The sequence below is a fragment of the Asterias rubens genome, chromosome 9 (assembly GCF_902459465.1).
Source record: "Asterias rubens chromosome 9, eAstRub1.3, whole genome shotgun sequence".
Taxonomy (NCBI): Eukaryota; Metazoa; Echinodermata; class Asteroidea; order Forcipulatida; family Asteriidae; genus Asterias; species Asterias rubens.
The window spans coordinates 12,734,082-12,760,197 of NC_047070.1; the positions used below are offsets into that span (position 1 = coordinate 12,734,082).

The window sequence follows — 26,116 nt, forward strand, 5'->3', positions numbered from 1 at the left end:
GATAATTTAATTAATTTTATTTTATGTTTTTTTTTTTTTATTAAACTGTTTTAAGTAAAGCACAAATCCATGTTTTGGGTGATTTTTTGTCATAATTGCCAACCTCGCAGCTCTTGCCATCTGCACCAATAGAGGCAAATCTTCTAGTTGGTAAAATGTTAAGGGCACTTTTGCAAGCACAAAGCCTAATGAGGCACAGGCAAATGACAATCTCTAGTCAAGTGGTATGGACATTAACATGTTCAGGACATTAACTGACTGATGATTTCAAGCTACTAATTTTGGGGAAAATTCGTGCATTTTAACACAATTTTTACTTTCTGATATGACACAGGCAATACAAGAAACAAATGTGGATTTAGTCAATATGCCTATACGAATGATCCAGGACACTGTAGTAAGATGGAACATCTATGCACCTATTATTTCATATACATTAACATTGGCAGAAAAATTAGCAGTCAGAACAAAACGTTGTAATAATCAAATAATATAGCCTTTATTTGTTTTACCTTTTTCAAAATTTGCCTCTGAACAGCAAACATTTTGTAATTATTTTACTCATTGAGCTACGCCACTGTGTTTAACACATGAAGCGCTTTTCAATCTCAACGAACCATTCTGTACATAGGTATATAAACTACAATATATAGTGATCAATGTTTAGTTTATTTTAATCTTGTTATGCTGATTGCCTTTATTATAACCACACTATTTTCAGTACGCTGAATATTACAATGTCAATGATGACAATGCAATTGTACTAATTGAAAATAATAAAGATTTGTGTATCTTTAATCAGTTATCACAGTTTACAGATTTTGATTTTGCAGTGAGCTATTTTACGGAAAAGACCAAATTGTTATGGCCCATCGCTCTGCTGGTCAAGAAACAACTTAACTATATGATTTTGTGTGTACACATCAAAGGAAGGCAAAACATATGGTTGTGCTGCATGACATTATTTCACTGTAAGCCATGCCCACTTAACACAAACTGGCTCCACTGATTACCATGGGAGTTCCTTTCAGTCGAGTTTTTCTTTGATAATCACAAAAGTCTTCTCAAAATTTAAGTTTCTGTCTTAACAAATGCTTAAAACTACAAACAAACATGATACCAGCTTTGGACCCAAAAGTGGCAAAATCTTTGGGCGGGCAGCGTATGTGCGCAGTGTGATGAATTTTATGGGCAAAGCTATAAACAACGTCCATAAGGATCACCTTAACCAGGCCTGATGCATGGAAGGCCTTTTTAGTTTGCCGTGAGAATACGTTTGTTAACATTTTATGATGACACAGATTGAAACATTGTGTTTGATGTAGAACTCAGAATGACACAACTCTTTTCAGATGCCTCTCTTTAAAGAGGAGTTTTCCGTGAGAGTGAGTTTGTTAAAATTTTATGACGACACAGATTGAAACATTGTGTTTGATGTAGAAATCAGAATGATACAACTCTTTTCAGATGCCTCTCTTCAAAGAAGGAATGTTGTTTGTCTTTTGGGTCGGCATTTTTAGGAGCAAAGAATGAGAATAAAGAAGCTGATCCTTTAGCAGTGTCTTCCTCATCATCATCCCTGAATACAAAACAAAATAATAAACATAATATTAGTCCTTCAGAATTAATTGGAGGTTTGCATGTTGAACGTACAATGACAGGCTCAGGCAGGTTTGACACCATGTAATAAAATCTGAATTGAGTAACTCCCTGTTTCAAACGATCTGGTGAGGGATTAGTTCGGACTATAAAATCTTAGTGTCTAGACCTTCTTGGTCCCATACCCATTCTCAAGCCACATTTACCTGAGAAACTATTAGTAAATCATGGCCGCCACAATCTCCTCCTTTAAGAAACTGGAAGTATGAACTGCACTAAATATCCGCCGCCCTCTCTTGTGGAAGACAACATTCTATCCAATAAGTTTGGTCAACTGAACCAGACTGCCACTGATGTTGTCTACAAATCAATCAAGCCCCATGAAATGCAGGACTGCAAAGCCCAACATTACAAAGGAAGAAAGAAAGAACAGGCCATAGCAAGCTTGTGACAAAGTTGGTGATATCCTGTTAGTAGTGTACTTACCAGTGTACACAACGGGCTTTGCTTTCTAAAATAGTACTAGTTGTAGACCAGCTGAAGCGTACAAACTGGGGATATCCAAACACTTTATCCACGTTGTCCAATAACCATTGCTTCGTTGATGGATCTATAATAAATTTATTTTATCAATCAAACTCATCACAGTGAAGATATTTATCAAAACATTGTGACCCTGCCACAGTGTACATGTATCCTTTGAAAAACCCAATACATGTATTGGTTATGACAACACTTTGCAATGTATAAAAATAACAGCTGATTGAATCATTTCAATAGAAAATGTCACCTTCAATTTGTATCAAAAGATACTGAATAAAAAATTAATGCATTTAAAAAAAAAAAAAAACCTTGTAGAGGAAGCCTAAAAAGTGAGACCTTTTTCCCAAATCTCAGCTTGGGCTCTGGCTCCATCGCCAACTTTGGAGCAGTGTACATTTTACCACATCAAACGGAGGCCAGAGCTTGAGCATACCCTGAGGTTTGGAACAGACCCCTGGTCTAGTGGTTTATGATTGATCCAATACCTTACCACCGATCTTGTCTAGTATACACATAATGAATGTTTATGAGTGCAATGGTGCAAATATGTTCATGAGTTGAAAGATGGAATGTTCTATTCAATGAGGCGACTCCGAGTTGAGTGACTCAGCGTGCAATGGTACTTTTATTTGCTATCACGTGACGGACAATCCTCCAATCAAATATATAACACCACTTGTCAATCATGTTACAATTAGACTGGAACTTCAGAATACAATATAGGTCTAGAACCTGACCATTGGTCTAGTACATCACCATCATTGGTCTAGCACTACACTGTTGGTGAAGAACCATAGCTCGCTTTACTTCTAAGAAAATTACCTGCAGGGTATCCACTTCCATAGTTTCCTGTGACAATATCATCACCTTCTTTGAATGTCCAAGACTTTAAAACCTGATCTCGCATCACCTAAAAAAAACGTTAATGCATCATAACCATCATAACACAAGAATAAGACTTTAAATAATTTGTAAATGAATTCAACAAATGTGAAGCTACAACAAATGTGAAGTCACCATGACCGTTAGATTTGACCTACACAACCTGTAGATTCCATCCTGCAGACATAGCACCCATATAGGTTTCTTTCTAAACAAAACAAAACATTTGTTCCTACAATACCCTGCCATCACTTTTTCTTTTGTTATGATGCATCTAATTTACTCAATTGAGATATTCCTTTTTGGTAAAAATTAGTGAAAAGTGGTTGCAGGATACACACATTTTCCCACTATTTTCCCTGTGGAAGATGTTTTTCTTGTTATAAAGTATGAACAAACTTGACTTGTTTTCACAGAAAACCAAAATAAAACAGAAAAAATCAAAAGATAAATACCTTGGCACATATACTGGCAGCACTGACGATGGGAAACTTTGCATCAGCTTTTGGTGTAACAGTGATATCTAAACCAGGAAACAATCCTTGAAGTTTCTCCTGGTACTTGGTGGAATCTCCAACTGTATCAACATATACCTGCATAGATTAATAGTAAACTCACTCAGTAAATGTTAAACAAAATCTCTCTAGTTTACCCCGCTGATTATCATCAAAGTAGTTTCAATTTATCACTTTTTGAAACAACCCTTATTCACTTTAGAAAGTATCGCCATACAAGGACAAAAACTGAAAAGAGACTTCCTTTGTGCAACAGAAAAAGGTTTACTTGACTTTCAACTCAACATAATATTGACAATTTAGGTAGGTGGATAGATGCAATTAAAATGATAGATGCTCAAGCCACATGACAGGGAACTAAACCAACATTTCAACAACCCACAAGTTGACACTTGGCATGATGTTGTTCCTGTGTGTGAATGGTTTGAGGCAATAGGGTGTCTTGCTGTTGTTCCTGTGTGTGAATGGTTTGAGGCAATAGGGTGTCTTGATGTTGTTCCTGTGTGTGAATGGTTTGAGGCAATAGGGTGTCTTGATGTTGTTCCTGTGTGTGAATGGTTTGAGGCAATAGGGTGTCTTGATGTTGTTCCTGTGTGTGAATGGTTTGAGGCAATAGGGTGTCTTGATGTTGTTCCTGTGTGTGAATGGTTTGAGGCAATAGGGTGTCTTGATGTTGTTCCTGTGTGTGAATGGTTTGAGGCAATAGGGTGTCTTGATGTTGTTCCTGTGTGTGAATGGTTTGAGGCAATAGGGTGTCTTGATGTTGTTCCTGTGTGTGAATGGTTTGAGGCAATAGGGTGTCTTGCTGTTGTTCCTGTGTGTGAATGGTTTGAGGCAATAGGGTGTCTTGCTGTTGTTCCTGTGTGTGAATGGTTTGAGGCAATAGGGTGTCTTGATGTTGTTCCTGTGTGTGAATGGTTTGAGGCAATAGGGTGTCTTGCTGTTGTTCCTGTGTGTGAATGGTTTGAGGCAATAGGGTGTCTTGCTGTTGTTCCTGTGTGTGAATGGTTTGAGGCAATAGGGTGTCTTGCTGTTGTTCCTGTGTGTGAATGGTTTGAGGCAATAGGGTGTCTTGCTGTTGTTCCTGTGTGTGAATGGTTTGAGGCAATAGGGTGTCTTGCTGTTGTTCCTGTGTGTGAATGGTTTGAGGCAATAGGGTGTCTTGCTGTTGTTCCTGTGTGTGAATGGTTTGAGGCAATAGGGTGTCTTGCTGTTGTTCCTGTGTGTGAATGGTTTGAGGCAATAGGGTGTCTTGCTGTTGTTCCTGTGTGTGAATGGTTTGAGGCAATAGGGTGTCTTGCTGTTGTTCCTGTGTGTGAATGGTTTGAGGCAATAGGGTGTCTTGCTGTTGTTCCTGTGTGTGAATGGTTTGAGGCAATAGGGTGTCTTGCTGTTGTTCCTGTGTGTGAATGGTTTGAGGCAATAGGGTGTCTTGCTGTTGTTCCTGTGTGTGAATGGTTTGAGGCAATAGGGTGTCTTGATGTTGTTCCTGTGTGTGAATGGTTTGAGGCAATAGGGTGTCTTGCTGTTGTTCCTGTGTGTGAATGGTTTGAGGCAATAGGGTGTCTTGCTGTTGTTCCTGTGTGTGAATGGTTTGAGGCAATAGGGTGTCTTGCTGTTGTTCCTGTGTGTGAATGGTTTGAGGCAATAGGGTGTCTTGCTGTTGTTCCTGTGTGTGAATGGTTTGAGGCAATAGGGTGTCTTGATGTTGTTCCTGTGTGTGAATGGTTTGAGGCAATAGGGTGTCTTGCTGTTGTTCCTGTGTGTGAATGGTTTGAGGCAATAGGGTGTCTTGCTGTTGTTCCTGTGTGTGAATGGTTTGAGGCAATAGGGTGTCTTGCTGTTGTTCCTGTGTGTGAATGGTTTGAGGCAATAGGGTGTCTTGCTGTTGTTCCTGTGTGTGAATGGTTTGAGGCAATAGGGTGTCTTGCTGTCTTTGTGGTCCCATTGTTTTAAAATTAGACACCATGCTTTATGTATTATTTGAAAATAAACAAAAGAGTTGTTTTTGACTTGACTTTGGACAAGCTTCAAGAAAATTTCAGACACCATTATCATTTTGAAACCCTAACCAACACTGGTGTTGTGTCTTCTGTTGAATACCTTTAAAGTCACCTGGAAGTGGTATTTTTTCAAAATAAAGCTTTTGTCACCAATATATGTGTTTTGATGAGTGGAATGTGAATAAACAGTTAACTAAGGTTTTAAAAAATCAGCTCTTACGTTATTTACAAATTTAAGAGTAGACCCCGACCCGAGAGGGCGCTGTTCGTGATGTCAATCGAGGCAGACTTTGCCTGTAATGCGTAGAGTAAACACAATTGCAAAGTACATGTACGGACCAAGTCGTGAGTTTGTACATTTCAAAAAAAGATTTGTTTTTGTTTTTTCCGGCAATGCCGACCAGGTGTATTGCTGCTGAATGCAGAAAAACACTTTTTGAAACGTACCAACTCACGACTTAGACGTACATGTACTTTGCACGTGTGTTTACTATACGCATTGCAGGCAAAGTCTGCCTCGATTGAAGTCACAAAAGGGGTAGGCGGAGTCAGCCCCCCAAACAACTTTATATATTTTTTAAACATATAAATCGTGACAAACAATTACTAAAAAAATTGTTTTATTGTTCGTAAGCATATACTCTTATGTTTGAAAGAAAACAAATTATATTTCCAGGTGACTTTAAATAAGAGCTTTTTGAACAGATTAAAATAGTGAGAAACAAACCTCTTTGATGTTAGCTCCTTGCTGTATAGCTAGATTCAGCAAACCAATGGCAGAGTCCATAGATATTGCATTCAAACTGTACTTAGTTCTGGACAGGACAAATAATACAAGACTATATTAATAATTACAAAAGACACACAGAAACTGTATATACATTTCACCACATTTAAAGGGGACTGTCACCATGGTCAAAGCAGGCCTGTAGCTGTATGATATTTTGAACTCTAATAAAAAGTTGCATAACTTAAGTGGAACTCTGTGATCCAGGTTGTACCATAAACTTGGTCATGATATGGTAGTTAAAAGTTGAATGGATTCTGACTAGCACCCCCGAACAAAATAGAGAGATTGCAAACAATTAGCGCTTGATAGCACAGTTGGCACGTTAATCCAGACGATGCAGGCTCACTCTAGTTAAAAAAAAATATTTATCAACAGCAAAAAAAAGGTTCAAATTGCATTAAAACACTGCACTGTGCATCTCATATGGCGCTGTGCACTGATCAGTGGCTGAAGACTCTATTTCCACTGCCCTACATAAACATTTAATGATTTACTCAATCAAGGGCTTACAGAGTGTAGCTATGTATGTATATTGAGCAACAAACCAAGGCCCAATTTCATGGCTCTGCTTACCATAGGCAAAGAATCGGGGCTTACCATGCTTACGGAAGCAGGGAATTCTGTGCTTACGTCAAGCGTATTTCACTTTCTTCAGCACAGGTTTGTGGGGAATTTTGGCTCATGCGCGTGTGTACTTCACGTTACCATGCGTTACTATCCATTCTTCGCTTACACAGCTAGCGCAGAAATTCAGCTCTTGCAAGTAAGCGGAGAATGGTGATCGTAAGTGCAGAATTCGGCAGTAAGCAGCTCACGTCATGAAAGAGTGTCCTGGTTCTGCCAATCTGAAGGTTGCTATGCAAAATCTTTCCCAAGCCATGTGAAAACGCACATATGCGTTTAACCCGAGGTACTCAGCAAACTATTTTTGACCAAGCGACAAGTCATGAAATTAGTTTTAACAAGAAAATGGCTAAGTCATCAAGGGCCCTCACATACCTTCTCAGCATTGCTGTGGATATGAAATTGGGGGAGAGAACTTCCACCTCAAATCCAATAAAATCATCTGCTTGCTTGATCTTAGAAAAAAGATTATCTCTCTGCTCCTCAGTCAAGGTCTTAGAATCTAGAAAACAAACAAGAAGTTGAAATTTACTGTAATGAAGGATTCTTTAGTTGCAGCAGCTTTGACCATTTTGTGCAAAATTACTGAATTTATTTCAGACTTCATCCGTACTATTAGCCTAAACCATTATTGGAAACTCAAGTGTATTGCTGTGTACTGAAGTCGAGTTCCTGGTGTCTGAGAATGAGTCCAGGTCCGTTGATCCTACACACAGTTTTTGTCTGAAAAATGACCGGATAAGAGAGTCCAATTGTCAAGGACAAGACTTTTGACCTGCTGCTGTTTCAAGTCTGAGATTGTGCCTATTTATATTTTCTGTCATCACTCGAGCAAAGGGCTGAACAGAAGGTTCAACAAGAAAGGAAATTATTTCAGCCAGACATAAACTGCCATCACTGACTTGAAAACCCTGACATGTGCGGTTAAAACAAATAGGGTCTGTGGTCAATATGCAAAGGCCTAGGCAATCCAACGGCTGAGTCCAAGTCTATAGAAGTGCTCTGAGACATAGTCCGATGTTGAACTACAGTGTCCATTAGCAAAACAAAATATCTTTTAGTTGAAGTTCCTTACTCCTCTGGAATAGGATGTTAGGTCATGAGGTCTGTAGCAAAGTTGGTTTCAACAGAACCCATTTTAACAGCTTTACAAAATTGTTTGCAGAAGAAGTGTGTTTACATTGATTGGTTATTTGAATGTTAAACGTTTAATAATACAACACAAACCTGCGAATCCTAGGTCAGCAAGCCTTTCCTTACAAGACACCGGGCAGAAACTAACTCCATAAACCATAGGGCCTGAAAATAAAGGCAAAGATAAAGAATAGCAAATTAGTCTGCATAATTAACAGGGGCTTTCCTTAACTATTTGTTCACTCGCGGGTCACAAATGCAGTTATTTAGTCAGAGCTGACCAGTGTGAACCAGTGCAGAAGATGCAGAGTTGCAGGGAGCTGGCCTGGAGCTGAGAAAACACTGGTGGTTGACGATAAAGATTGTCAACTAGCTAAATGGGCAGAAACAGAATAGATTCCAGACATCCACTAGAGTAGAACACAAAAGCAGCCCCATACATTCCCACAATTCATTTAAATTAGACGTACAGTCACTCAATCTGATATTAAATAACAGCTGTGGATTAGTTTAAATAATGATGATTGAAGTTTTGATGATTGCCTCATTCTCCTGTTGAAACTATTAAGGGAACATTTCTTATTTATATTGCTATTTTAGTTTCTAAGTAAATGCCCCAATCCTTTCCCTCACCCTTCAGTTATTAACTGCAAGAATCCCCTAGTTGTATACAATTATCAGACTCCAATTATCACCCCGGCACCCACCTACCCCCCCCCCCCCCCCCCCCTTATCGGAGACTGGACATCAGGGGTTTACATAAAAATATATCTCATTTATTAGTAGGCACGGCTACGTAGGCCAAAAAATATATCGGATAACTTTCCGTATGGCGCCACCATTTTTTCACTCATTTTTACAAAAAGGGATGTTTTTATTGAGGTAAATTAGATACTATATTATTTCATATCGAATGAAAAAGTGGTGGCGCCATATGGAAACTTTTCCATATATTTTATTGACCACTTGCACGCGCGTCACACGCGGCGACTGATCCGCGCTCATCATGTCGGTGGGCAAGTTAGTTAAGTTTATGTGTATTAATGCCGCGTCACCTAAAACGCACACTTTCACTGCATAACGCACATCATAGAGTTATATATAAAAACGTACAGCAAAATTGCCCACCAGTATGGCGCATTCAAGATTTTGTTGATGATGACGTCAGGTGAAATGGGTCAATCGGTAAAATAATTAGGTAATTTATTAATTAATTAATTAGTTAGGTAAGGTAGGCCTACTTACTATTTTATTTCATCATAAAACATAAATAACAAATGAAAAAGCGGTGGCAGGATTTTGAAACTTTTCTTCATCAGCAAAGAAAGCAAAGGAAGATCAATCAAATCAATCATTAGGCCTATTATTTTAATTTAATTAGTCGCTATCTTTATAATAATATTCATATTTATTGTCAATCATTTATTATATTTTACAACATCGTTATCGGGTATATGTCACTGTCCCACACTGACACTCAGTCACTCACTCTCTGCTGAGCTTAGCCCCATAGATCGGTATGGTCCAATCCACTCCGTATCCTTACGGAGTGGATTGGACCGATTTATGGGGCTATGCTGAGCTGAGTTTCCTCTACGCTACGGCATACGGTCATATTCATCAACAACAAAATATACAGATTGAGCTTATCCTCAATTTGCGCTGCAGTTTGAGCGCTTTCATATATTCGTGAACCTTGGTTCAATCCCGTTGCGTTATTGCGCTCAAAATAAACGTGCAATTTCACTCACCTAGAACGGGTCCTCTCCCAGCTTCATCTATTCCCAAACAACATGGTTCATCTTTACAAACTTGAGGAACAATGGATTTTAAAACTATATTTCTACTGTTGTCACTGGCAAAATCTGAAAGATCCATTATACCTCAATCAAAATGTCAGCCAATCGTTGAAAATGGACTTTTGATCGTCTGATGAGTTTCGCGCGCTTGATTTGTTGACATCCAGAGACAGAGTAGAAGGAAATGGACTATTGAGGGCGCTGTCAGTATTGACCGTCTTTTTTAGTGTAACATGGAAAGGGCATATAATATCAATCGCTAATGCAATATGGCAGCACCTGATCGTCTGAATTTTCCAGGTTCCTTGAATGTTAGAAGCCAAAAGGACTGGCACACATTATGTAGTGAGGTAAGGAAAAACTGATGAAGGTTAATTGACATTATTACTTAAATTCCCTCAAAAACAAATTAGCTAAACTAAAGTAATTTGACTCAAAATCAACTGAACAAAAACCAAAAAGTCTCACAATCTGAATCTCACATCCCATTCGCACATCACAATCACATTGATACAGTGTCAAAATAAAAACAGCAGGGCCCAATTTCATCATCATGGCATAGCTTACCGCTGAATTCTGTGCTTACAATCGTCATTCTCCGCTTACTTGTAAGCACTGAATTTGTGCGCTAGTTTGTAAGCGAAGAATGGATAGTAATGCATGGTAACCAGACTGTAACGTGAAGTACGTGAAGTTTACTTGATGCTGTGCAATTCATGTGGAGCTTGGCAAAATGTAGAGCGCATACTTCAGGCGCATGCGCACATTTGCCTTACGCAAATTTACACCTAAAAGCTTGAAGTTTGTGTTGTGCGGCCCATCTTGAAGATTGCGCGGCCAGTTTGCACCCAAATGTCGTGGCTCTGCTTCTGCCTGACGACCAACATTCTCAGCTTACTGTGCAAGCACCGAATTTTTAGTATCGCAGAATGTCGGTCACTTTATGCCAAAATCACCTTGTATCTAAGTCACATCGTACCCAAGTTACTTTACTTAGTTAGACAGTACTATTGTTATATAACCAACCCTCTTGTAAAGTGTCCTGTGCGTTGTTACTCTCCCACCAGATAGCCAAGTACCGCTCATTTTTGTAGGTATTTTAATTATGTCTGAAGTTAGTGATAGTACCACATTTTTAAAGTACAGTTCCGTGACAAACCTGCATTCACTTAGATTTACATCGTGTGATGACAATTGTGAATGGGAACCCCTTTTCTGTTACCGGTACTTTTATTTATTTTGCGGACCGACTACAAATTACCAATGTAAAGAAGTTGGTGTTTTGAAGAACAATATAAATGTATTTTTTTCATAATTGCAAAATGGAAAGTTCTACCAGGATTAGTAAACAAAATGCACAATATACCAGCCCTCCCCCCTCCAACCCCAAATAATGTGCTATCTGTTGTCAATGGACCGATCCAGCCTATCAAACAAACTGTGCGCATTCACCCATTTGACCAATCACAGCAATGATTGTGGTCGGACAAACTCGGTTATGCGTGCGCGTATATTTGGCACGCGCGGCAGAATCGTGCAGAATGTCATTGGGAGTGTTCGTACACGTGTCTTGCTCACGTGTGCGGTGGGCGGAACTTAGTGGAAAGCCGGAACAGTCCATTCAGTCTCTCCTCATCCTTCCTAATTGTTGTTCTCATTCCATCTTATACCAACCAGTACAATCTCTGCAAGCGCAAGCTCCAGGCCAAGAAAGATGCATTATTGATCCTTGCAGAAGAGCTGGACAATGTCCGACAAGAGAAAGATGCTTTCCGTCTTATGGCTGAACAGCTGAGAGAGAAATATCAAACACTCAAGAAACAATGTTCTGACAGAGAAAGGGTAGGTTAATTGAGTGACAGGGTTTGGAGTTTGTCTTTGAAGGAGTACATGTGTTTTCCCCTTGTGAAGTTCGTTTGATTATTGTATAAATCCTATGTTAAATTGATTGTAATCCTATGATCCAAAGGATTAAGAGCAGCCATACTCTCCATGCTACTGTGGAATCTTATGTTGTCACAACCTTTCTAATTTGTACCATGTACAAGAGTATTCCACCAATAGAATGTAAACAATTACCCTGACTCAATTATAAATCACACCAGACCATTCCAAATAGAATGTAAACAATTACCCTGACTCAATTATAAATCACACCAGACCATTCCAAATAGAATGTAAACAATTACCCTGACTCAATTATAAATCACACCAGACCATTCCAAATAGAATGTAAACAATTACCCTGACTCAATTATAAATCACACCAGACCATTCCAAATAGAATGTAAACAATTACCCTGACTCAATTATAAATCACACCAGACCATTCCAAATAGAATGTAAACAATTACCCTGACTCAATTATAAATCACACCAGACCATTCCAAATAGAATGTAAACAATTACCCTGACTCAATTATAAATCACACCAGACCATTCCAAATAGAATGTAAACAATTACCCTGACTCAATTATAAATCACACCAGACCATTCCAAATAGAATGTAAACAATTACCCTGACTCAATTATAAATCACACCAGACCATTCCAAATAGAATGTAAACAATTACCCTGACTCAATTATAAATCACACCGGACCATTCCAAATAGAATGTAAACAATTACCCTGACTCAATTATAAATTACACCAGACCATTCCAAATAGAATGTAAACAATTACCCTGACTCAATTATAAATCACACCAGACCATTCCAAATAGAATGTAAACAATTACCCTGACTCAATTATAAATCACACCAGACCATTCCAAATAGAATGTAAACAATTACCCTGACTCAATTATAAATCACACCAGACCATTCCAAATAGAATGTAAACAATTACCCTGACTCAATTATAAATCACACCAGACCATTCCAAATAGAATGTAAACAATTACCCTGACTCAATTATAAATCACACCAGACCATTCCAAATAGAATGTAAACAATTACCCTGACTCAATTATAAATCACACCAGACCATTCCAAATAGAATGTAAACAATTACCCTGACTCAATTATAAATCACACCAGACCATTCCAAATACATGTAGAACAGACACGTTTTGTTTGATTCTGTTGGTCGGAAGACTGATTGTAGTGGCTCAAATTTTACACTGGACCACAGGCCCTAGACCAGAGGTTTGAGGGTTTTGTCTGTTAACTCACTAATGAACAAGTTCAGTGTTCTTGTGGTTTCTAATTGAATAATAAAAGCACACAGTACTATCTTCAACAAAGACAAGTGATGTTACGGTGTTACCTTTGAGTCTAATTAACATCTTTCAATTCTATTGAATATTGAAATATGTATACCCATAAAGATAAATGGGATAACTATTATCTTACATAGCGGCATGTCTTAGTGATTGTGCAAATAAAAACAGTAAGCATGTTAAAATGTTCTGGTCTTGTTAAAACAATTGATGGCCAGTATGGATTTTGAGCAACAAGCCTTGTGGTCTTGGTGATTTTCCCTGTTACTTAATACAATTTACATAGAGATAAGAACTCAGAGAGTCAGTTCTTTGTGTGAGGCAGGAATGATGAATTGAGTATATCTTCTGATTGATTTTGCAGGCTTTGGGACTATCATCCAATGAAAGTGACCCAGTATCAGAGAGAAGGAATCATGTAAGTGTCTTCATCTTTTCTCTTAAATAATGATGGTCTATAAGATGTTTGAGTCACTCCAAACAAAGATGGCTTCCATATGAAGTTTTCTGATAAGAGAACTATAAATCTCAGATCAAAACCATAATGCTTGCTATCACTGAATATACTGCGACTTCTACAGTGAACATTGGGAAATGAGTGACCTCAGCTAGTTAATGATGTAGTAATTGTAGATTTAGACATTTGTGGAATCATTTATCAATCAAATATGTCAAATTACCTTAACAAATTAAAATACATGCAGTCCATCTTCACCCTGCCCACTCCCCCTCCTTGCAAACACTCCACTGATTGTTTGTATTGTGACACACCAGGTTATCATGATGAACAAGTGTACATTTTCTATTATTGTCTGAACCTTGTAGGCATGAACTGGGTCCATCTATTATCACTGGATTCTGAACACTCATGTCTAAGCCCTGATCATGCCCTGATCATGTCATACATGGCATGTAAATGCAATAAAGATGAAGAAAAATTGCTACAAGTGAAGTGGAAAAATAATGCAAAAATCAACATGACAAATAATAATAAACTGAGTTGATGGTTCTTGTAAAATGAAATGTCTTGTGGCTACCTGTTCAATATTAAATGTCCCTATTGTATGCAGTGAGGTTGGTTGCCTCCAAGTTGCCTGTAAAACTGTTAAGTGTTTATTAAAGCCCTTACAGTACGACTGCAGATAGAATATGTTTTTATGTTATAACAGAGTCTAGCCCAAGTACTACGGGAAGCTAGAGAACAGAATAAGAAAGCTGAAGCTAAAATAGCTGACTTGGAACAGAAACTGCTGGAAGCCCAAGGTGATATCAAGGTAAGAGATACTTCATAGCAAACCAGTTTGTAAGCATGCATCTCCATCCATCATGACTCCATAATCAATTCACTTGCACTTTTAGTTGGTTAGTCCATGTGTACTCCGATGCTGTTTGTAAAGACAATCAGGGATAACAACACTATGAGACTGTGATTCTCTTGCACTTTGACTACAATTACACCAAGCCTAAAACACCCCTTTGCTTAAGCCTGTCAGCATTGGGCCATAAACCTTCCAATGTCTCGCTTTAGCCTGTCAGCATTGGGCCATAAACCTTCCAATGTCTCGCTTTAGCCTGTCAGCATTGGGCCATAAACCTTCCAATGTCTCAGAGCAGTACAAGTAAAATCACCTATTTTTTCCCAAATATGTAAAAAGAATCACTTAGATTCACAGACAAATCTTTTCCTAAAATTTCAAATCTAAATGTCATTTATGTATATTATTTGTGGTTTTTTAAAGATGGAATGCCTGGTACTACTACTAGTGTCTAGTTAGGTTTTTTCTTGAAACTAAAGCCTGAGTTGACGAGACCTATAAATGGCAAATTATCAATATTCTTATGTGTTCTTTCTTTGTTAGTAAACAAGTCTGGATTAATGACTTTATGTAACTGAAACACACATTTTTTTAATTTGTTTGAGATTTTGTTATATTCTACTGTTTGTATTATTTGTCAGCTACTAAGAGAGAATATTGCCAGACAGCGGATCGGAGATGATGGAATTGGAACCAGACATTTTCCAGCTCATGAACGAGAGGGACTTGTCAATCAGCTTGAAGCAGCAAGAGAACAGGTTTAACCACTTTACTATTATCATTGTATTCAATTATTGCTGTTCATTAATTAAGACTGCATTAATGGCTTTGTCATAGAGGTGTTAGATGACTTGCACAATGTAAGTGCAATGTTGTACTCCTTCTGGAGGTTCCTAAATAGGTATAGCTGGGGTAATGATTTGCTTAGAAAAGAAGAGACATTAATTACGAGTGTGTTTGATTAGCTTCCCCGGGTCAACCTCAGTGTGCTTATCTGGGTGATGCACTCATGACATGATGAGCTCATTGAAAACCTTGGGACAGTCAACTGGAACTACTTTTCATTGTATGCATACTGCTGGTTAATTCACAACAAAAGATCCTAAAATAATTATTTTCAAAAATTAAATACAAGCCCATGTTGATACAAAAGTACTCGTCCTTGAATACAAAAATACTTACACAGGCGCTGTTTTTATAATGGTGGAATGTGTATCAAACTTCCTGAAGGTGTCCCGCTGAGTTACAAATAAAATGGTGGCCATTGAGAAAGTTTTTCATTGTGGCGTCATGCACCTCAGTCAGCCCAAAGTAGCCCGCTCCATGAGCAGGTTACGTGGGTCTGACCAGGGTGAACCACATCATTTACGTCAAAGCTATTCAAATGCCTCGAGGGGAGGACCTTGGTCGACCCGATTCAGAAACTAATTGAACGTACCATAAGATAACTATTAACACAAAGCTTGATGTTTTTTTATTGTGTTATCCAGCTTCAAGCTTTAGAGAGAGACCTTGTTGCTAAGATAGATGAGCAGACAGAGCTGGTTACCGAGCGAGGTTACTTCAGAGACAAAGCTGAACGACTTAATCAAGAACTCAATTATGTCTTAGCGGGTGATGAGAAGAGAATTGTGGATGTAGATGCTCTTATTATGGAAAATAAGTAAGTATCATTAAGAGCCTTGTAGGAAATCTCTTCAAAGTTTAAGTGGTTGGATTAAGAACAGGGAATAGTAGTTCCATCGACTAGTAATTGTTTAGTTTTGTTTCACATTGCTGCACTATTTCAAAAACCTTTGATTCAAGGTCTGCTCACACTTCATACATTTACTTGAATGTTGATACTAAACTAAGCAGGGAACCTGTCACAAATACTGTACCTTACAATTTACAGTAGTAATTTTCATAAAGTAAGATTTTTCTGTGCATAGCAAATGTTTGTGTTGAAAAGATTATTTATGGATGTGTGCTTTCATCTTTGATAATGAATGGAATGAACACACGTCATAGTTAGAGATCACAAGCAACTAAAAAAAACTTTACAGATTTAGAGTATCAGCATTGAGGTTATCAACATGACAGTTGTAGGGTTCTGTATCAATGAGCTACTCACCAGCAGTACCCCATGTCATTGACAGACTGCCTCGGACAAGGCATTGGTTCAAAGGAGACAAATCTATCATTGAAGAGTTTGGGGGTGGGGGGTTAAAATGTGTGGAATGACTAAAACATCTACTTTAGAATAAAGAAAGTTTTCAATTGATTGCTCTCAAGTTGCTTGAGTATTGCTTTCTCCATGACTATCAATTGAGTATTGACCCCCCTTACATTGCACCAATGACACACATAGCTACAAATGTAGCTGCCAAAACATAGGATTCGAACTGCCTCTAGCTACCGGGCAACCTTGGTAGTCTAGTTGGTAAGACACTGCTCTAGAATTGCAAGGGTCATGGGTTCGAATCCCACCCGAGTAACATACCTGTGAGTATACAGTGCTAACACACATCGGTGTATGGGTAAAAAAAAAAAAATTAATATTCTCTTATAAGATTATTGTGATGATCACACATAAACCATTAAACTTAAAACCTAAAGTAAATTGAGATGCTGATTTGTCCCTGATACAAGAATTATTTATTTAAATAGTTTTTGTTTTGTGTATTTTAAAAATAATTTTTGTTTCAGATATCAATATAAACCACAAGGGAAACTGACTGGGTAAATTTGTAAATGATTTTTGGCGTTGAACAAAGAATTGACTAGAGTGGGATTCGAACCAACGACCTCCGGATTAACGTGCCGGCGCTCTACCAACTGAGCTATCTAGCCCTATATTGGCTGTGTCCCTGTTTTGTCAATGTCTTTGTTCGGGGGTGCCAGTCAGAAGCCATACAACCGTTCACTGCCGTGTAGCCAGGGATCACACCCAAATTACGATACAACCTGGGAAGCGGCAAGTCAATTCTTTGTTCAACGCCAAAAATCATTTACAAATTTACCCAGTCAGTTTCCCTTGTGGTTTATCACTCTAGTCAATTCTTTGTTCAACGCCAAAAATCATTTACAAATTTACCCAGTCAGTTTCCCTTGTGGTTTATATTGATATCTGAAACAAAAAGTCACATCCCCTTAAGGTGATCCCCTAGCTGCCGCTTCCCAGGTTGTATCGTAATTTGGGTGTGATCCCTGGCTACACGGCAGTTAACGGTTGTATGGCTTCTGACTGGCACCCCCGAACAAAGACATTGACAAAACAGGGACACCGCCAATATAGGGCTAGATAGCTCAGTTGGTAGAGCGCCGGCACGTTAATCCGGAGGTCGTTGGTTCGAATCCCACTCTAGTCAATTCTTTGTTCAACGCCAAAAATCAAAAATAATTTTTGTTTCATCTTTTCAGGTATGTGAAGGAGAGATTGAAACAGGCTCTGGAAGAAAAAAGTATTGCCCACGCTACAGTCTCTAAATACAAGGTAAGAGTATTGCCCACGCTACAGTCTCTAAATACAAGGTAAGAGTATTGCCCACGCTACAGTCTCTAAATACAAGGTAAGAGTATTGCCCACGCTACAGTCTCTAAATACAAGGTAAGAGTATTGCCCACGCTACAGTCTCTAAATACAAGGTAAGAGTATTGCCCACGCTACAGTCTCTAAATTCAAGGTAATACTATTCATCAACTTGTTAGATGAACAACCTTAGTAGATTTTTAACACAGTGTGAACACAGGGAGGATTTATTAAGATCATGGCTCCCCTTTATAGAGCTGTTAAACACACAATTGTGCGCAGCAAATTTGCTTAGCAAACGTTCTCAGCAAATAGGCTCAGCAAATATGCTAAGCAGCTGTGCTCAGAAAATAGGCCCAGCAAATATGCTAAGCAAATGTGCTCAGCAAATATCCCCAGCAAATATGTTAAGCAAATGTGCTCAGCAAGTATCCCCACAAATGTCCCCAGCAAATACGCTCAGCAAAAGCGCTAAGCAATTGTGCTGAGCAAAAACGCTCAGTAAATGTTTCTAAGCACGAAAAAAATGCCATCACCAAAATCAGGTTACTGGCCTTAATGTGGTGTGATGGTATGACTGGTTATTTGTAGGAATTAACATTGATGCTCATGGTGATACTCAGTGTGTTGCTTTATCTGGGTTTGCAATAGTGATACTCATGATTCTACACTCTAGATTTCACTTTCTGTGGTTTTGTTCTCAGACTGCCCTTGAGAGACGAAGAGGCAAAAACACCATTAAGCTGGGATCAACAACAAGTGGAGGGCTCTTGGTGTCACCAAAACAAGGTAAACAAACTATAGTCTAAATGCTGTCTGGGTGTTGAACATAATATGCCATTGGTCATCTGTCAAAGATCTTTATCTTTATTTCATAATGTAGCTCCACACACCTTGCAGGAGAAAATATTGAGTGCATCCTGTCTGATAGAACTATTTCAGAACTACTTATTAATGTTATTTTGTTTATTTGGGTGGGACTTCAAGCCTATGTGTTGTGTAACACACTTGACAAAACCAGTACATTTTTCGTAAAGAGAAAGGGTTTGCCTTTATGTTTCTAGTCAGACTGTTTCTAGCTGGTCCGGCACCATTATGTGCCCCCTCACCTTGTACATGTATACCTTTCAAGGTGTTGTCGTATGGTTAATTTATCTCATTAAAAGTCTTCTTAACAAGCTCCACCAACTTTGATAATTTGTCGCCACGAGTGTCAATTATTACATTTATGATGCATTATAAATGCATGTTTATTATGGCATTGCATTGTATGATTATGATGATGGTGATGAGAATTGTCTTTGATTTGTTGATTAGTTGAGCAGCTTCTTGCTGAGGGTAAATCAGGAGGTATAGCAGCAACACCTTCATCCGTTGCTGATCTACAGTCATTAGCATCAGCTCTACTCGATACCATACATGATAAGAATATGGCTCTTAACCACCATAGAAATACAAATAAGTAAGTAGCTTAACATGGACTACGACACACAATGTAGTGTTGGGAAATAGACTTAGTTCAAAGCATGGGTTTGAATCACTCTCACAGCTCTGTGTGCTTGCAGTACTCTACAATTACTTCTACTCTCTTGAGTGACAGAGTTGTTGTTTATTTGAGCCCCAGTTGTTTATATGAGCCCCAGTTTTGTTCCTTGTTCTGAATACTTCTAAATGTGTTCAGATGGTTACAGAAATGCATCTATTTTGAGGGTAGTAACAATGCAGGGAATAACCCCTGCCACCCACAGCAATTGTCATGGTACCCTGTGCTTTTGCTGTGGTGCCCTTTGCAAAGTTCCAGTACAAAATTATGTTTTCCTCATTGAAGTGCCCCCTTACCAGAGGGACATTGTTGTGCCCCCTTACCAGAGGGACATTGTTGTGCCCCCTTACCAGAGGGACATTGTTGTGCCCCTTACCAGAGGGACATTGAAGTGCCCCCTTACCAGAGGGACATTGTTGTGCCCCCCTTACCAGAGGGACATTGTTGTGCCCCTTACCAGAGGGACATTGTTGTGCCCCTTACCAGAGGGACATTGTTGTGCCCCTTACCAGAGGGACATTGTTGTGCCCCTTACCAGAGGGACATTGTTGTGCCCCTTACCAGAGGGACATTGTTGTGCCCCTTACCAGAGGGACATTGTTGTGCCCCTTACCAGGGGGACATTGTTGTGCCCCTTACCAGAGGGACATTGTTGTGCCCCTTACCAGAGGGACATTGTTGTGCCCCTTACCAGAGGGACATTGTTGTGCCCCTTACCAGAGGGACATTGTTGTGCCCCTTACCAGAGGGACATTGTTGTGCCCCCTTACCAGAGGGACATTGTTGTGCCCCTTACCAGAGGGTCATTGTTGTGCCCCCTTACCAGAGGGACATTGTTGTGCCCCCTTACCAGAGGGACATTGTTGTGCCCCTTACCAGAGGGACATTGTTGTGCCCCTTACCAGAGGGACATTGTTGTGCCCCTTACCAGAGGGACATTGTTGTGCCCCCTTACCAGAGGGACATTGTTGTGCCCCCTTACCAGAGGGACATTGTTGTGCCCCTTACCAGAGGGTCATTGTTGTGCCCCTTACCAGAGGGTCATTGTTGTGCCCCTTACCAGAGGGACATTGTTGTGCCCCTTACCAGAGGGACATTGTTGTGCCCCTTACCAGAGGGACATTGTTGTGCCCCTTACCAGAGGGACATTGTTGTGCCCCCTTACCAGAGGGACATTGTTGTGCCCCTTACCAGAGGGACATTGTTGTGCCCCTTACCAGAGGGACATTGTTGTGCCCCTTACCAGAGGGACATTGTTGTGCCCCTTACCAGAGGGACATTGTTGTGCCCCTTACCAGAGGGACATTGTTGTGCCCCTTACCAGAGGGACATTGTTGTGCCCCTTACCAGAGGGACATTGTTGTGCCCCTTACCAGAGGGACATTGTTGTGCCCCTTACCAGAGGGACATTGTTGTGCCCCTTACCAGAGGGACATTGTTGTGCCCCTTACCAGAGGGACATTGTTGTGCCCCTTACCAGAGGGACATTGTTGTGCCCCTTACCAGAGGGACATTGTTGTGCCCCTTACCAGAGGGACATTGTTGTGCCCCTTACCAGAGGGACATTGTTGTGCCCCTTACCAGAGGGACATTGTTGTGCCCCTTACCAGAGGGACATTGTTGTGCCCCTTCAATAGTTTGAGGCATGATTAAATGTACTGCACTTTGATACCTAGAATTAAAGCATGTAGTACACGACTCTGATTATTTTTTATTACTAAACCATAATGTCAGCAAATAGCAGTATTTTGTGGTTTTAGGTTGCTTTTCATGGATGTTTGATTTATTTTTGAGAATCTAAAAGTAACATAATTATGATACCATGCTGTAATGTTGTTTTCATCTTTAGAATACTTGGTCAGCGAGTGGCAGAACTGGAAAAGAAATTGAAGACCCTTGAGATATCAGGACTATGGAACCTGCCTCCTGGTAAGATGATTTACTGTACTGCTCTTATCCATGACTTGGTGGTATTTGTCATTGGTCATAGTTTATCTAAGATTCATGCACTGAATCTACTTTGTAAAACACAAGATTACATCATAGCATAAATTTGTGGAAGTGTCATGGACGAGCGGTTAAGAGCACCGAAATACTGGTGTTTCTGAGTGTGGGTTTGAATTCCCAGCCGTGACACTCGTGTCCTTAAGCAAGACACATAACTAGCACTCCGTCCTTTGGATGGGACGTAAAGCTGTTGGTCCCATGTGTTGTGTAACGCATGTAAAGAACCCAGTACACTTATCGAAAAGAGAAGGCGTTCGCCCTGGTGTTCCTGGCTGTGGCTGCTGTATGCGCCGTAGCACCCTGTAAACCCTTATAAGGTGCTACATAATTGGGTCTCAGAATTGATCTCTGCAATAACGTATCATTCTGAAAGTTTGTAAATACTCAGCGCCTTGAGTACCTATAAGACTTTGATATTATTATTGTATTATTATTACTAAATTTGTGTCAATTTAAACAATTTTGCATAAAATGATTATTTTGGCCATTTTGGCTGCTGTCATATTGTGGGGGTTTTTGTGTAGTGGTTTAGCTCATTTCCAGTATGGACTGTGCATGTAAGTCCATAAGTTAAACTTGTCCCATTATTTTTTACCTGCCATTTTCGTAGGTAGAAATGCTGCTTTTGTTGCCAATGAAGCTCAGAACATGAAAGCTGGTCAGTCATCCCTGGTACCCCGCCAAGCATCAGATGCAAGTGATGATACAAATCTTGTTGGAATTGAAAGTGTGACCAGTTTAACCTCATCATTAAATTCCAGTACTACAAGTTCACCAAGTCACCAGCTGGGATCTTCACATAGTGATAATAGCAGCTTGCTGACCCCAAGACAAGATGAACTTACAGAAGATGAGGAAGAGGTCAGTCTCCATCGATCTCCATAAATATCTGTCTTCTACATATGAAATGTAGTACTTCAGCAAAACCAATTATGTTCATTTCTATGTTGTGATTTTGTTTTCTCGTTTTCTTACTGTCCCATGATCTATCTGCCTTGCTAACATTCTCTGGACTTTTAAGGCCATTCGGATGGGCAACATTCTAGTCTTTGGTTTAAACAAACAAAGCAAATCAGCAATTTTAATTAATAAAGAAAATAAATGTTACCCCCTATGTTGGCTTTAGGGGTTCATGTGTTTTACAAATCTAAAGATGCTTTATAGAACTTTCATGTAGGATTTGTAGATGTGAACTTTGTTGATTTGTGATAGACACTACAGTAACTGAAACATATTAATGCAATTGACTTGATGAATTCTCATTTCAGTTAAATGAGTTGAGTCAGCTGATGCATGCAACTCGTGGTGTGGAGTCTGAGGCATTGAGTATTCAATTAAGCAACAACAAAGCAATAACATCGACAGATTCAACAGTCAAAGAGTCGGGAGACTCAGTGGCTCAACCAACAAGGATTCCCACCTATCCATCACCAGACAACTCGTCTAATGATACAGTCGATGAATCACTGGCACTTCTCAACAATATCTCTGAATCAGAAGACATTCCTCCAGTTAGTCACATCAACCTGGATGTTAGTAACTACTTGGGTGAAGATGAGGAGCCCGTTTGTGAATTTAAGACTCTGCCTGAATACCTTGATACTCCAGAAGGCGATACTACAGATACATACAGTGGTTTGAGGAGTCCATCTTATTCAGCCATTTCAACTCGTCCTGAGACTGAAATGCAGGATGAATTGAACTCTGTGGAAGATTTACTAGAGACTGTTTCTGAGAAGCTGTCGAGTCGATACCGAGACTCCTCAGTTGGCTCTACAGCAGGTCAAGAAGGAGCTCAAGAAGGCTCACCGAGACCTTGTTCTCCATTACTGTGTAGAGAACAACAAGCACCGAGTAAAGATAAAACAACATCATTGATAAATGTAGACACTACGGCTCACTGTGTGTAAACAATAATGCAATCACAACCTTGCCTGTTGTCTGTATTGTGCAATATATTCCCACAGTGTATTCATTGCACATCATTCCTGCCCACCATTTTAGGTATCAAGTTAAAAAAGATATGACATGTATCAATGAATCCATCCTCCTACCCTAGACCTTAATCCAACCTCCAACAGAACTAATAATCCTGTTGGTAGACCACTCCCACTGGACTCAAAGTGGCTCCAACAATTCATAACCATTTTCACAAAATGACAAATCCACCATATTTAAATAACATTCTTTGCTGTAAGCATATTCACCAAGTTTCATCACATAAAATTTATAGTCTTTGTCAATTTACACATTAAAATATGTATGAGTGACATGTGGTTCCAAAAAGTGACCGATCCCAGTCAAGTTTCTGTGTACAGTACTTTGCAAGCAGGTCAAATATGTTTAGGACTTTTAACTAATAACAAAAGTTGCAAGAATGAAAGATTCTGACAGTACTGAATGACTAACGTTGTCAGGATTTTTTATAGTAAAATGCTAAAGATAAGGGATAAGGGGCGTCCATAGAAGCAGTTTCTTTGAAAAATAGTTCAAATTATGACAAAATATGGCACTGTGGCCGTGTGTTGAGTTCATTTCTGTGTGGAAACCAGAAATCATTTTAAAATTCCATACATAACACTTTGCACTAGTTTTTCTTATAGGTACTTTTGTTTAGGATTTGTGAAATAAACTTGGTTTTTGGGTGGGAGGGGGCTTTTGCATAAAAGTTTTGCAGAGACTCCACTTATTATATTGAAAATATAATTTTGGACATAAAGATGTAATGCATGTATATTTGACTGATTACAAGTGTTGATCAAGAAGATTTGATATTTAAAGGTGTCTATTTATTTTTAACATGTAATCTGGTTGAAGGTTTATAAATTGTTTTTCTGAGTTGAAAAGTTGCAATATATTATATGGGTGTAAGGGTAAAACCAAATGATATTCTTTATCTCCGATCAAATTTAACATCTATTAGTATATTATCTGTTTTAAGTTATTGGAGATTTAATGCTGCCCATATTTTAATTTATTATTTATTTATATGAATGCTATTTATTTAATATTTTATTGATATTCACTATAAAATGACAATATATAAGATGCAATGTTATGTAATAAGGTACCATAGGTTGGGTGTGTGTGTGTGTTTTTGGTGTGATAAGTGAGTTCCTATTATAAAATACATGTTATTTAAAAGCCCAGTGATTTGCCATCAGGTTTTTGGTTTGGGGTTGTTTTATTTTCTCTCTTTTTTGTTGGGGGGGGGGGGTGTCCTCCTCTCTCATTTTTGTTCTATCACGTGGCCTGGTGGTCAGCAGTTGTAACTCAAAGCATTTAATTATGAATTTATGTTAATATTTTGACAAATTCAAACTTGGATCAAGGGAATAAAGAGATCCCTATTGTAATTGGTGATTGAGAGTAAAAAGCTCAACGTGTGCTCCCTGGAAGTTCAGATAGTTCCAATATGTTTCTGGCAACAAATTACCAGGGTAATTCACATTCACACTGCACTCAATCATTCAACTTGTGTTCATTATCTATATTATTTTGCTTGTTACTATTTGCCTTGTGCTATATTGGAATATGGTTTTTATTGATGTTTATAATTGTGTTTATATGTTGCCTTGTTTGTGAATGTTTAGGGTGGTGAGGTTTTGAGATGCTGAGGTGGTATGTTTGGGATGGTGAGGTGGTATGTTTGTGATGGTGAGGTGTCGGAATGCTGAGGTTTGTTTAGGCTGGTGGGATGTTGGGGGGTATGTCTGGGTGGTGAGATGTTTTGGGTTGTGGGATGTTTGGTTTATGTTTGCGATGGTGAGGTTAGGAAGTTTCTTTGTCTCAAATCAAGTGTTGGTTCACAAGCAGAGCTGATGTTTTTGTTTTGATGTATTTCCCATGGTGACTCTTCGGTGATGAGTACATGATCTCATTGCATTTGGAATAATTAATTACACCTAAATTTACTATAGTTAAAAAACACAGAAACTGTGAAAGACATGATTATTGTCCTAAAAAGTATATATAGATATTAATAAGTGAATAGAACAAAATGTATATAAGTATAACACCTTGGTATTTCGTTTTTGAGACCAATAAAGAAATGATAGTTGGTATTATTGAGCTTACCAAAGCATTGCGCAGTGCTATTATTTCATAAAGATGTAACCTTGAATGTATAAAAGAAACAAGAACCCAAAGCGTTTCCAATCACCTATCGCTGTTTATTGACGAGTGACCCTTCTAAAGAATTTTAAGAGTTTTGTGTTACTCAAATGCTCCTTGAAAACTGGGCACCACGGCAAGAAATGGTGTCTGCCAAGAATGGAAACCCAGGAAGTAGCGATACAGAACACAAGGTTAGCTAGCAGTTTTCTAGAAAACTTGTTTTTTTTACTGGACATGGAACCTTCACTGTGTTTCGACGATTATACATGATCACGAGCAATGTCGTAGATCCATGTTGAACATTGGAGGTTGGTTTTGAAATGTGTGCAATTCCATTTAATTGACCCAAAACCTGACTGTCTCTGAGTGTATTGTCATGGGCGGGTGGGCGTCTACAGAACAGCATGGGGACTGGACGCTATATGGTGCAGTGATGATGCATCATAAAAAATATGTATAAAAATAGTTTGAACATGTTTAAGGAGTTTGCGAGTGTGCATCTCGCTCGGAGT

General features: G+C 39.0%; 2 protein-coding genes across 3 annotated transcripts; one reads left to right on the top strand and one right to left on the bottom strand.

Annotated features, from left to right (window-relative positions):
* Positions 1-28: 28 nt before the first annotated feature.
* On the bottom strand, positions 29-10,066 carry LOC117294460 (ribonuclease H2 subunit A-like). Of its 2 annotated transcripts, none has more exons than XM_033776869.1 (8): positions 9,842-10,066; positions 8,184-8,255; positions 7,332-7,458; positions 6,270-6,357; positions 3,480-3,617; positions 2,965-3,052; positions 2,086-2,209; positions 29-1,579 (listed from the first exon to the last, which is right to left on the bottom strand). In XM_033776869.1, the coding sequence occupies exons 1-8, from the start codon at positions 9,966-9,968 to the stop codon at positions 1,444-1,446; spliced, it is 900 nt and encodes a 299-aa protein (XP_033632760.1). In that variant the 5' UTR covers positions 9,969-10,066; the 3' UTR covers positions 29-1,443. The 2 variants fall into 2 exon arrangements, with proteins under 2 accessions (XP_033632760.1, XP_033632761.1); XM_033776870.1 differs by lacking the exon at positions 9,842-10,066 and adding an exon at positions 9,580-9,640.
* An 83-nt stretch (positions 10,067-10,149) lies between these two features.
* On the top strand, positions 10,150-25,559 carry LOC117294458 (coiled-coil domain-containing protein 149-like). The gene is made up of 12 exons (XM_033776865.1): positions 10,150-10,239; positions 11,567-11,731; positions 13,476-13,529; positions 14,281-14,385; positions 15,069-15,185; positions 15,918-16,090; positions 17,830-17,902; positions 18,643-18,727; positions 19,256-19,400; positions 21,331-21,410; positions 22,099-22,349; positions 22,757-25,559. Exons 1-12 carry the CDS (start codon positions 10,159-10,161, stop codon positions 23,396-23,398), a joined length of 1,971 nt encoding a protein of 656 aa, XP_033632756.1. The 5' UTR covers positions 10,150-10,158; the 3' UTR covers positions 23,399-25,559.
* Positions 25,560-26,116: the final 557 nt, after the last annotated feature.